The sequence below is a fragment of the Cyprinus carpio genome, chromosome A3 (genome assembly GCF_018340385.1).
Source record: "Cyprinus carpio isolate SPL01 chromosome A3, ASM1834038v1, whole genome shotgun sequence".
In the NCBI taxonomy this organism is placed as follows: Eukaryota; Metazoa; Chordata; class Actinopteri; order Cypriniformes; family Cyprinidae; genus Cyprinus; species Cyprinus carpio.
This window is the reverse complement of record NC_056574.1, coordinates 26,034,415-26,046,397: the sequence shown is the minus strand read 5'-3', so window position 1 is coordinate 26,046,397 and position 11,983 is coordinate 26,034,415. Positions and strand designations below refer to the sequence as shown.

Here is an 11,983-nt window from a genome sequence, read left to right as displayed (position 1 = left end):
TTGAACTTGACACAATTAATCGCGTAAAGGCTGCATTATTGACTAATGACCCAAAAAGCATTAGGGTTAGGTGACCATAAATAGCCAAACACTTGTTAAAAACGCTTAAACTTGAGACTTCTCTGTAACCTGTTTTACATAGTAGGCCTATATTATTGCATAACAATATATATATTGTATTGGTTGCTACTAGTAGTCTAAATTAATTAAGCCTTTTAATTCATAAACATCAAGTGGAATTGGAACATGAATTTATATTGGATAAAAAACGGAAGAGGGAGACTTTTGCCTCTTGCACTAGCTACAAATCTTGTGTGATAGTTTTTAAGAAAGAAGGGAGGTCTGGAAAGTTCCCCTGAAGAGAGCTTAATTTCTTCGGCTCCGTTAGTGTGAATGACACGCTTTGCTGGAGAGCAGTTTGGTTTGTGACGCACGGGTGACCACTGAGCTGCGCGAAGCGCTCAGTATCAGTTCAGTTCAGATCGGAAACACGTACGCTAGTAATGCTGGGCTCAGAGGACCACGGAGAGACTTTCAAACGAAACGGTACCGGTAAGCGCTCCTTTCATTCACGATACTTTCAGTATGACTGTCGGTTTAGATCGAAACGGCAGGTGTTTGACCAATTTGAGGATAAGTTTGGATGCGCGAGTTACATGCTGGCAGACGAACAAATGATTTATATCCGTCTCATCAAATACCGACTGAAATGAACTTATCTTGCAAGAATGTTGAAACAGTGCATAAAAAGTATAACGGAGATATTGTAGAGGGAAGTTATTTGAATTTTAAAGCAATCTTCTGTCTTTCTTCCTCCGAGCTCTGTGATAAAGCATTGCTACTTGTTTACTTTGCTGTCAAAACAGGCAAAATTCCTCATGGCATCCTGAAAATGGATGAAACTTCAGTGAAATGCTGTGTGAGAGCTCATTGCTTCAGACAAGCACCACGTCATGATGAATGTGCCTTGACAATCTATCATATTTTTCAGTTCATTGATTTTTATTACAAGCACATTAAGGGGAAATAGAAGGAGGGTCTTGGTTTCCCCATCATAACTTGGAAAAGTATAACCTCTAGTTTTTTATATAGGATTTTTACTGTGTAAAATTATCTGACCATACTGTAGTTTATCATATTTTAACTATATTAGCTGCCTTGTGTGTTTTAATGAAAACATTTAGAGTAAAGTTAAAAAATAAAAAAAATATAAAAACCAGCAAACACATTCCATTCAATTCCAATCATGTTTGGCATATTGGTTTGTTCGCTGTGCATACATGACATGCTGCAAACGATGACCCACCAGCCGTTTAAATGCTTATCTTAAAAGTGACAACATGATTATTTCATCAGGCACTAGGTAATGTGCAGAAAACGGGAGTTGCACTTCTTGTCCTGTTTGAAATATCCATCAGAATGTGCTATGACCATGGTAATGAGATAGAAACAGCCCACAACCCTACCTCAACCCCTAAAACATGCATTGGTTGGCTATGTGGGTTGGTCATTCTAGAGATAAGTCCATTTTATTCGATTGGTCTGAACTGTTTGCATGTTTTCTTAATTTGAGTTGATTTGGCATCTGGGAGATGCACAGGATCGTCTACTTTCTAAGAGCAAAAACAGTCATTCTTTTGAAGAGGGATTTAAATATGATCATTTTCTGGTTAGCTTACTCACTTTATATGTGTATTTTTGAATGCTGAATTCGCTCTCAGTTTTGGTATTTGATCTTATATAGATTAATAAGTTGGGCTTAGAAATATTCACTTTTAGAGAGATGTCCATGCCTTAATATATCTCCTTTACATTTCAAATCTTTCCTTCTCTCATGATCCTTAATCATAATTTGAAATCGCTGAACACCTATTTTCCACATTTCACAGTGGAAGAGTGAAAGCTCGTTCTGCATCGCATAGCAGGTGTGCGGATCAGAGATGCTCATCTGTCTCTGGAGGCAATATGAGAGATGATGCATAGACTGAGCCAGTCTATTTGTCCACTCTGACGGGTCTGATATTGACAAATGAAGACCATTTTAAAATGTGTTCTATGCCTTACTTTTTTAACATTGCTTTTTTCCCCCTCTTTCATTATGTGCGAAACGTGCAAAGGTTGATGTGTTTTTGGATGTCTGTCACGTGTAAGTTAAAAATAAAGGCTTTTTGAAAAGCATTGTTACATAAAGTATCAGGAAGGAAACTGCTTACAATTTAAAGCAATGCTTGACCTATTTCAAGCACAGACTTTTTGAAGAACACAATAACATAAAACACCTCTTCTTCTCGAGCTGCATGACTTCTAGTGAATGCCACATTATGATCTAAGAGAGGAAGTGCTTTATACTATAGGACCAAGGCCATTGCTTCAATGTGAACACTCACATTTCACTGCTGGTTATATATGCTCTATATAATTGTGTATGTGACAAATAAAAATCTTGAAAAGAGGATGATTAAAGATCTTTGCTCTGCACTGAAGTGGAACATATCAACTCAAATAATCAATGTGTAATTTACTCTTGAGGTGTTATTATATCGATTCTCAAAGTTTTATTTAAACCAACCACTTTCCCAATCCAAAGCAAGCGACATTGGTCTTTCCGTACTGGATGTCGATGCTCTTCTTGTCTTCACCGGGAAGAAATGCTCTCAGCTGGGGGAGGATGATGTTGACGCACTGCCTCTTTTGCGGTGATCATCCCTGTGTGCACTTTGCTTTTACCTCTTCTGCAGATTCATGAAATAGGACTGATTTACAAATACAAATACGCTTTTAGAGGCACTGATTCGTTGGCAGGGGGTTATAATTGTCCAATTTCCAATAGGTATGCAGACCACACAAGTGATGCCGTGTAGAGAATGCCAGCTATTAGGATTTAGTGTGAAGCTGTTGATTCTCTTGGCAGTACTTGCTTGTGGAAAGGCTGGATTTTCTCATATTCTCTTCCAGTCAGTGTATAACACTGGAGATTTGATATTAGACTAGATATATTTTGGCAATATATCATTGGTATGCTTATTTATGTTTATGACATTCTGCCTGCATCTCTTTTAAAGGATTTAGAGGCAGTACGTCTGTCATTTTCTTCATTCAGGTGATATTGAAAGGGGCTATGTATCAAAAAATATTATAGTCTGAACTGATCGTTCTCTTACTTGCCGGGACAGTAAATCATTGCACAGTTTCATGGCTTCTCCTCCACAACAGCTGTTTGGTTGATTGGTTAAGGAAAACATTCAGTTTCTGCCCATTTAAACAGAAAAAGTCATGTAACCAGTGCCATATACTTGTTTTGCTTTTATTTTTAGATATTTTGGTCTACAGAGAATTGCTTTAACATACTGTAAATTTGGTTCAATAAAATATTAAATATTCTATCAACTAATTCAAGCAATCAAGAGGATTAAGTCAACTTTCAAATTTAAGTTCACTCAACTACATATAGTTTTTTATAACAATAACCTAAAAAATGTACATGGTTGCCTTAAAATTATGCACAAGCAAGTTAACATGACAAACTTTTTGTTAACTAATTATCCTGGCATAAGAGGGAGCACAAATAAACCATAATTTAAACATTCATGTTTATTAAAACATTCACATTTGTCAGGGCTCTCATGGGAGATAGGTGCATGGAGACAGATGATTCAAATGGCATTTAAAGGGATACTCTTCCCCAAAATGAAAGTTTTGTCATTAATCACTTAGCCCCATGTCAATCCAATGTGTATGCTGTGTATGCTCTTCTGTGTCATCCGCGCCACAAGGATGCACTGTTTTATTTCAAATCAAAGCTAAATACACGTAGAAACAGAACATCCTTGTGGCGCGGATGATACAGAAGAGCATACGCAGCACATGGAGAGACACAGAGGAGACCGTTGACAAAGGAATAATTGAATAAAGTCATTATTTTTGTTTTCTTCGCTTACAAAAAGAGTTCCCGTAGCTTCATATAACCCAGATTGCACATCTGATGGCAGGTAGAGTATTCTGACGATGACTTTCATCCCTTTTGTGGACTTTGACACTGTTATTTATTTTGCAATCTATGGGACAGTCTCAAGCTTCCCGGTTTTCATCCAAAATATCTTAAATTGTGTTCCGAAGACGAACAGAGCTTTTACGGTTTGGAACGACATAGGGGTAAGTGAGTAATGACAAAATTTTCATTTTGGGGTGGAGTATCCCTTTAATAATAATCCAAGGAGAAGAGGGAGATCCAAGAACACACAGGGAAACACGAGCAGCACACATAACAATAAACAATAACCGTCAAGGAAGGACTGAAAGGGAGCAACTTAAAATACACTGATCAAATGAGAATAATTATCGAACACAAGTGAACAGAATGAACTAATCAAGGGAACTAAGGAAAACTAGGTCAAGGGACTGAAACAAGGCAGGAGAACAGAAAAGCGCAGAAAACAAGGTCCAACTGTGACACTACTCCCCCCTCCAACCAGACATGACCTCGCGCAGTAACAAATCAACAGAAGGAGGAACGGAGGGGTACTTAGGTGAAGGAAAAAGGAGTGGAGCAGGAATGGTGACAGGGGATGGTGAAGGGCATGCAGGAAGGCATGCACCAACGGAGGGATCAGGAGGAACCATGGCAGACCAGATAGAGGGAGGAGCCAGGATGGAGACAGGAAGGACTTGGAGCAGGAGGAGCCAGGCGGGACCCAGACTGCAAGCAACATAACGGCCCACGGTGGAGCTGATGGAGGGAGGAACCAAGTTGTAGGAAGGGCTGACCACTCCAGGGGGCCGACAGCAGCGGAGCAGGTGGGAGAGGAGCCCGAGGCAGAGATGGAGAACTGGGTGATGGGGAGGATCCGGAGGGCCAAGGTGGAGCAGAAGGCTCAGGCAACAGAGGACCAAGGTGGAGCTTGAGGGATGGTGGACTGATGGGCCACGGCAGAGAGAAGGGAGCTAGGAGCCATGGCAGAGCCACTGGGTTGACGTGCCAAGGCGGAGTTCGGAACTCAGAGGCTGGAGGTGGAGACAAGGGATCCTCCAGCCATGACACCGATGGAAACTGTCAGACCCGCGACAAACCAACATCACAGATGGTGGGCTGAGGATAAGCTGATAGGCTGGCAGGATACAGCGGCAGAGGAGCAGAAGATTACAGCCAACTGTTGAGAGGAGGTGGGAGAGCGAGGCTGGGTGGGAATTTGTGACTGGCAGTGAGTTTTGGGATGGTGTGTGCTGCCCACACACACAAAATTGCGACACCCATCACAGGGAGCACCACGGACAGGGGAACAACCTCCATGGTCATGGCAGGACAGACATACAGTTCAGGGCAGATAAACAGTTCATAAATGGCCTCCTTGGCTGTATCGGGACAGGCAGAAAGTTCAGAAGACAGGAGAGGATGTATGTCGGAATAAAAGTCTATAAGATCCTCTGAGTCCAGCTGCAGCTCACCCTCAGCGATGGAACAGTGGGGCGGGGCTTTCCTCCCAACCCTCACTCTCCCTTGTACAATTCTCTGTGGCAGGCTTGTTGCCGGCTCACGCACCTGGTCAGACGTTCTGATCTTCAGTCATTCCAGAATATCATAAACATGAAAAATACAAAAGCACATTAAAACAGCACTATAAAATAATAAAAATAAATATATAAATAAATCTATACAGAGAAAGTCAAATGTCATGACAAGTTTACATTTCAATTACCAAAGCCCTATTTTACAGTCCAGATGAGGCTTTTAAATTACATAACACATGAAATTAGAAAACAAGGTATAAGCTATTATTACTGTTAAAACCTATAGTTTTGAACGAATGTCAAATACAATATACTTATGATAGTATATTCACGCAGCATTACAATGGGTTTTGGTGAGCCTCAGAAAACTGAAAGAGATACCTTGTATCAGCAATATCAAATGCACGCACTCCAAACGAACTCTGAGGGAGGTGCTTATTCATTTTGCTTATAACATCCATAAAAGGGACAGTTTCAGTAGTTATTATGTTTTTTCACCATAATTTTTCATCTGTGTGTAGTGTATGACGGGCATCTTTTAGGGATTATAAGATGCTGTCAAGTTTAAATAAGTTCTTTTTTTTTATTATTCATTCCATTCTAAATCCAGTTGTATGTATTTTGAGGCTTCAGAGTGCTGCGAAACTAACACTGGCATACATATAACTAGAAAATAAGACGCTTTTAACCATACTTGTACTCTTCTTAGACATACGTAATATAAAACATATATTAAACCAATAAATACAAATATTTACTTACTGTACAAAATCTGTAGATTGAGAAAATTTCCAAACTTTGTGGAGAAGCTCACCAAGTTGGCTGACGAATGTCTTCTGTCTTCAGTGGTCTTGATGAGTTCTCGCAATAAGTGATGTTGAGAACGTGATATATTGTTATTGAATTGATTCAACACATTTTTTAAGTTGATGGAGCAAATACTCTAGTTCAGTGGTTCCCAACCCTGGTCCTGGTGGCACCCCAACACTGCCTGTTTTGCATGTCTCCTTAATCAAACACACCTGATTCAGGTCATCATCTCATTAGTAGAGACTTTAAAGCCGTAAAAATGTGTGTTAGAGAAAGGAGACATGCAAAATGTGCAGTGTTGGGATGCCTCCATGGACCAGGGTTGGTTACCATTGCTCTAGTTCACTCAACTTACAAACTAGTTGAGACATGTGAAAACTTAAAATGTTAAGTTGAATGAACAAATTGAGAAACTGTAAGTTGTCTACTTAAAAAAAAAAAAAATCTATGAAACAACTAAACTGCAAAATATTTTTTTTTACAGTGTGCTGCTGAATTAGGCATAATAGCGTAATTGAACATTATATTGTGTACTGTATGAAAATATTAATTTACATATTTGATAAAGATTACATTTAACAGTGTTATTAAATTATTTGTGTTTTTAAAGATTTATTTTTACTGAGTGATAGATGACAGCAAAGAAAATGTAAAAATAAGGGAAAAGAGCATGCTGATTTAAATACTGTATTCAATGTTTGTCAGTCCAGTAATGACTGTTATCAATCAATTGAAAAGTTTCAGTAATATATACATTTATATTCATGCTTATGTGTGAAAAATATTTTTTTATATATATTTTTGAAGCTTATTTGATTGAGCAAAGATTAATAAACCGGTTTGCACCAGTTTTTTTTAGTCTAACATCTACTCTGGGAAAGTTGCCAGTATCACTGCATGAGTATTTACCTTCTCAGTAGGTATGAAAACGGTGTTGAATGTGATATCTACGAATGAACTGCTCTTTCTGAACCCATTCAATGTCTAATTACAGTGCAGTTCCTGTGGCTGATGTTGTTTTTGGTCGAAGTGGGAGAGACCATGAAACAAAAAGTTTTTTTAAGGTGTAAATAAACAAAAGAAGTACTGTTTACCATTTATCCATCTATTTTTAAACCTAATTATTTCCCATTTATGTTGATGAGATAAGGAACTTTTAGTAAATCACCCAAAAAGCTAAAAAGTTTCAAGAACTTGTAATAATGTATATTTTTCGCATTTTATTTATTTTTATCCTTTCGGAAGAATCATGAATATTATAAGGGTAGGTTTGGATTGTTATATTCTAGCAGCAGGACTCATGTTGGTGGTGAGTGAATGCAAATTGTCCATTGGCAGCAGCAAAATGACAGTTTGTTTGAGGATCTTTAAAATGGAAACTACATCATGACTGACTGAGAATGAATGAATGATGTAACTAGTGTTAGGGTCTTCCTGGTAGAATTAACACATAAGCTTCCATTTCTACCTGCACACATGAGGGACTAAGAACTTTGACTATAGACCAATAGTGTGTGTTTAGTTGTGTGGATCTGTTTCTAAGCTTTGAAGGGCATGAGGGTGATGACACCTGTTGGATAATAGCTGCACTGGAATGTAAACTGTTGGGCTGAATGCTTCGCTTTTAAATATAGGATTTTCTCTCTGTGTCATTCACTCTTCTCAGCTCATCACTCTCTCTTAATCATTCATTACCTCTTCAATCATTCTATTTTCATGGCAGTGTTAGAGCCAGTGACAGAGGGAGACATGAGGTGAGAAACAAAGTGAGAGAATGAAATATATGCAATATAAATTTAGGTTTACAGCAAAGAGAAGCAACACAATTGAATTTTTTACATATTATGTTTAGTCATTTTACAGACTCTTTTGTCCAAAGCAAGCAATTCATCATAAGAGCCAACAATATTTGTAGTACACAAGTTTTACGCATAAGAGTACACAAGCTGGAGCAGAAATATATTTATTTATTCTTTTTTTAAGTTAGTGTTTCAATACCCAATGTATACATACTTTAACAAGCTAAATTACCTATTAAAGAGTTGTACAGTACGTACAGTAGTCAAAATGGGCAATTTAATTCTAAAGTTCAGGAAAATGGTTGAAAATGGGCTAGACAAACTGGACAAAAGAGGTCTAAAGAAACTGGACAAACTTTACAGATGGACTTCTAGGAGAAAATTAACATTCCAAAATTATAGGAAATGGTCCCTTTAAAACCTTTTAATAATGTGCCATTGCATCATTAAATTTTTTTTTTTAATATATTTTCAAATAGCATCAATAAATGTACTCAGCTGTTTGCCCAGCTAAACTTAGAATTTTAGGCAGGAAGTTTATTGGACAGCCTGGGCTCTCCTGTTTAAATGAGCTGACAAACATGTGGCAATATGACTTAACTAGGTGCAACATGATAAATCCATGTGCTTTTTTTTTTTTTTTTTTTTTTTTTTGTCCTAACCAGCCATAACAAGCAGTTGTTTTCTTTTGGTTTTGCATGTTCAATACCTCTGCTTGCAGTGAAATATCATTAAAAATCCCCCTCCAGATAACTGAATGTTAAAAATAGGTTCTGATTGGCTGCCGTTGTGCTTCGTCACACAGCATATTCTCTTTCAGTGTGAACAGATGAAATGCTTGTCGCTGAAATCTGGTTTGTACACGGTGTAGTATGAGCACACATGTATCCCTACACCCTACTCTGTCCTGGTGGCTTTCATCACTTCAGCAGACAGAGCGGTCAAGTGAGACAACCCCTGTCAACTCTCTTTCCCCTTTTTTCTCTGTCTTTCTCTCCGTAGCCCCAGCTCTGTTCTTCTCACCCTCTGCTATGCTTTTCCCTTGTGTATAAGCGTGTGTCCTTGTACATTTGTTTCTGTACCGTGTATGCTATGGTGTCTGACAGCTGTCTAGGCCCCAAGGGCATGCAACCTGCCCTTTTCTGAAGCACGCCTTTAGCGCCCCCCTCATCACGCTGTCTGTGCTCCCTGTCGGTGAGTGCTCAGCTCTAAGCTGTGGTCAGCGGGAACTGGCCTTTTCTCAGTGGGGGCCCAGAGGTCTGCAGGGTTAATGTTTCAGCATTGTGACCTCTCTCATTTCTCATCACCTGACAGCCGGTGGCTACCGCTGCTTTTCTCTTCCCTACATTACAGAACATATACTTATGGAGGCATAAATCAAATAGCCTGTATACATCTTAGTGTTTGATGTCTACACATACAGATTAGAGATGGATGGTGAGTGTCAGGAACTGTGAGAAATATTTGGGTCCAACATCTACACACACTCACAAACATATACAGTGTGATTCTAGTTATTGCTCTTGTTTTTAGTGCTCTAAAGGTTAAAGATTCTGATTCTCAGTGGTTGGTTGTGACCCAAAAATTAGCCTAAAAAGTAAAAAAAAGTGGGTAGAAAAATAATCCGCCACATATGTATGTTAGAATTATTTTATAAAATTATATATATATATATATATATATATATATATATATATATATATATATATATATATATATATATATATATATATATATATATATATTTATATATATATATATATAAACAAACATAAAACATAATTAGAATGTCAAAATAAATAGGCTAATCTTTTAATCAGGTTTACTTGATATGGTGATTTTATTGCTGAATTATTGGCTGCCGAGTTCGAACATCGAGTTGACATTTACAACACATTTAGAATACTTCCGTTGAAAAGACACATGTAAAGACACATGCAAATCTACTATTTTCTTCCCCTGCATGTACAGATTTGTGATTTTCGTTTTTTATTCAGACATGTGAATACATGTACATGCATGTGGTACTTGCCAGTCATGGAAATGCAATTTTAAGTACCTTTATTTCTGTTACTTTTTAGTGCTATGTTATGTTGCAGTTTGATAACCAATGTAAAATCTGGGTCCAGCAATAAAACCATTTAAGAATTGCTTGCCTGCTCAGTGCCATAGAGAGGTTTTGTGCTGGTCAACAGGGAGCCAACAAACACTCTGTGAACAGAGGTGGAGTGTGTAGAAACAGGTTCACATTTTTCTTCCCAGGCACCTTCAAGCCTGTCTAACATAAATGAGGGCACTGTTTGCCTTTTAGCAAAGTGCAGAGTGTTTTTATTTTATTTGTGTTAAGTGTGTGTGTGTGTGTGTGTGTGTGTGTGTGTGTGTGTGTGTGTGTGTGTGTGTGTGTGTGTACCAGCAGCTTTTTTCTTTCAGAACGAGTGGAGTGTTAAGCAGCCACTCCTTCTCATATAAGTGTTTCAAGGTGAGCCTGTAAATACCAAGCAGACGCCACGCAAGTAGATATCTGAAGAAAAGGGGTTCACCCTTGAGAGGTTTCACATCTAAAGCTGTGTTAAGTGTCAGAATGAAAAAAATAAGATACTTTTAACAATGTTAAAGGTGTTGTGTTTTTTTTTTTTTTTTTCTATTTATTCAGCTTGAATGGCTTAACATTAAACTTTGTTTAGTACTGTAGGTCATGTCTTATTTGGTCTTTGTAAACTTTATTGTTTTTAAATTATTTAAAAGTGAATTTATGGTAAAATCTCCAATTAACTCGCATTCTTAGAATGTTCACCTTTTAAACTGTAACAAACAGAAATGACATCATTGTAATATTTGCATACTGTGTTGCAATTGGTCTTCTTTCTTGAATTTTCTTGTCTATTGAATTGTTATTGGTCTTTTATACATTGCATCTATTTTACCACCTATAATCGCCTTTAGGTGGCAGAGAAGCTGTGTTATGTGTTGCTTCACATGTGCCACTAAAGTATCGTGACACATTTATTTGTCAGTTTGAGTCTGTAGAAATTTCAAGTGTTTTTGTGACTGATGAGGATTTTGTTGTGTGTAACTCTATTACCACTGCTGTGCAGAAATGTAATCATTAGATTATGTTTAATGAGCTGCATTGTTATCTTAAGAAACAACAAGCAGATGTTGAGCTGGAAGGCAAACCTTCATTTGAACTGTCTTTTAGTAGAATGAGCTTTGGAGACAACAGCCAAAATGCTTGTGTGTATGTGATATGTATGTGTGTGAGAGAGATAGATGGAGAGAATGCGTCATGGTAAATGAAACTGCCACAAATGCCCAGCATCACTGTGGATTGAGAGAAATGATAGGAGTTAGTCAACTGCATCAGCTAGGATTATTTTTATCTCAAACACACACACAGTCATTTGGAAGTATCAATCCAAGATTCTTCTGCCATGGTCAAGAGGCTTTCATTTACTGTAAACTTCAAAATCAGCTGTATTAGCATGTCGAAGCACTCTCTGATGGCAACAATGCTCTTCTGATGTTCTGATGAATGTGTGTGTCCTGGAGAGACAGACAGAAAAGCAGAGGCTGATTGCAGTAGAGGTGATGTACTGTAGCTGTGTCATGATCAAAGAGCATCTCGAACCTTCCAATTTGCTGTAGTTTTGTTGCTTACTTCCATCTTCAGGTCCTCCTGAATGAACCTCCAGACTAACCTCTCTTCCTCTCTAATGGCTTACAGCGAGCGCTGCTCTGATTAAAGCTGAGATTACGGGGGTGAGTGTCCTGCACTCACACTAATCCCTCTCCATGCTTTCTATGAGTGTTACTCTCACTGATACCATCATGCATGTGTAATCACGCTTTATACATCTGTTTTACCTGCA

General features: G+C 38.1%; 1 protein-coding gene across 4 annotated transcripts in view; it reads left to right on the top strand.

Annotated features, from left to right (window-relative positions):
- Positions 1 to 380: 380 nt before the first annotated feature.
- Positions 381 to 11,983, top strand: part of znf385c (zinc finger protein 385C) — an 89,850-nt gene continuing 78,247 nt past the window's right edge. For 2 of the 4 annotated variants that reach the window (XM_042726468.1, XM_042726440.1), the window contains exon 1: positions 381 to 552. In XM_042726468.1, the coding sequence (XP_042582402.1) occupies positions 504 to 552 (49 nt within the window). In that variant the 5' untranslated portion in view covers positions 381 to 503. The remainder of the gene's footprint in view (positions 553 to 11,983) is intronic. The other 2 variants (XM_042726460.1, XM_042726449.1) reach the window with 2 other exon arrangements.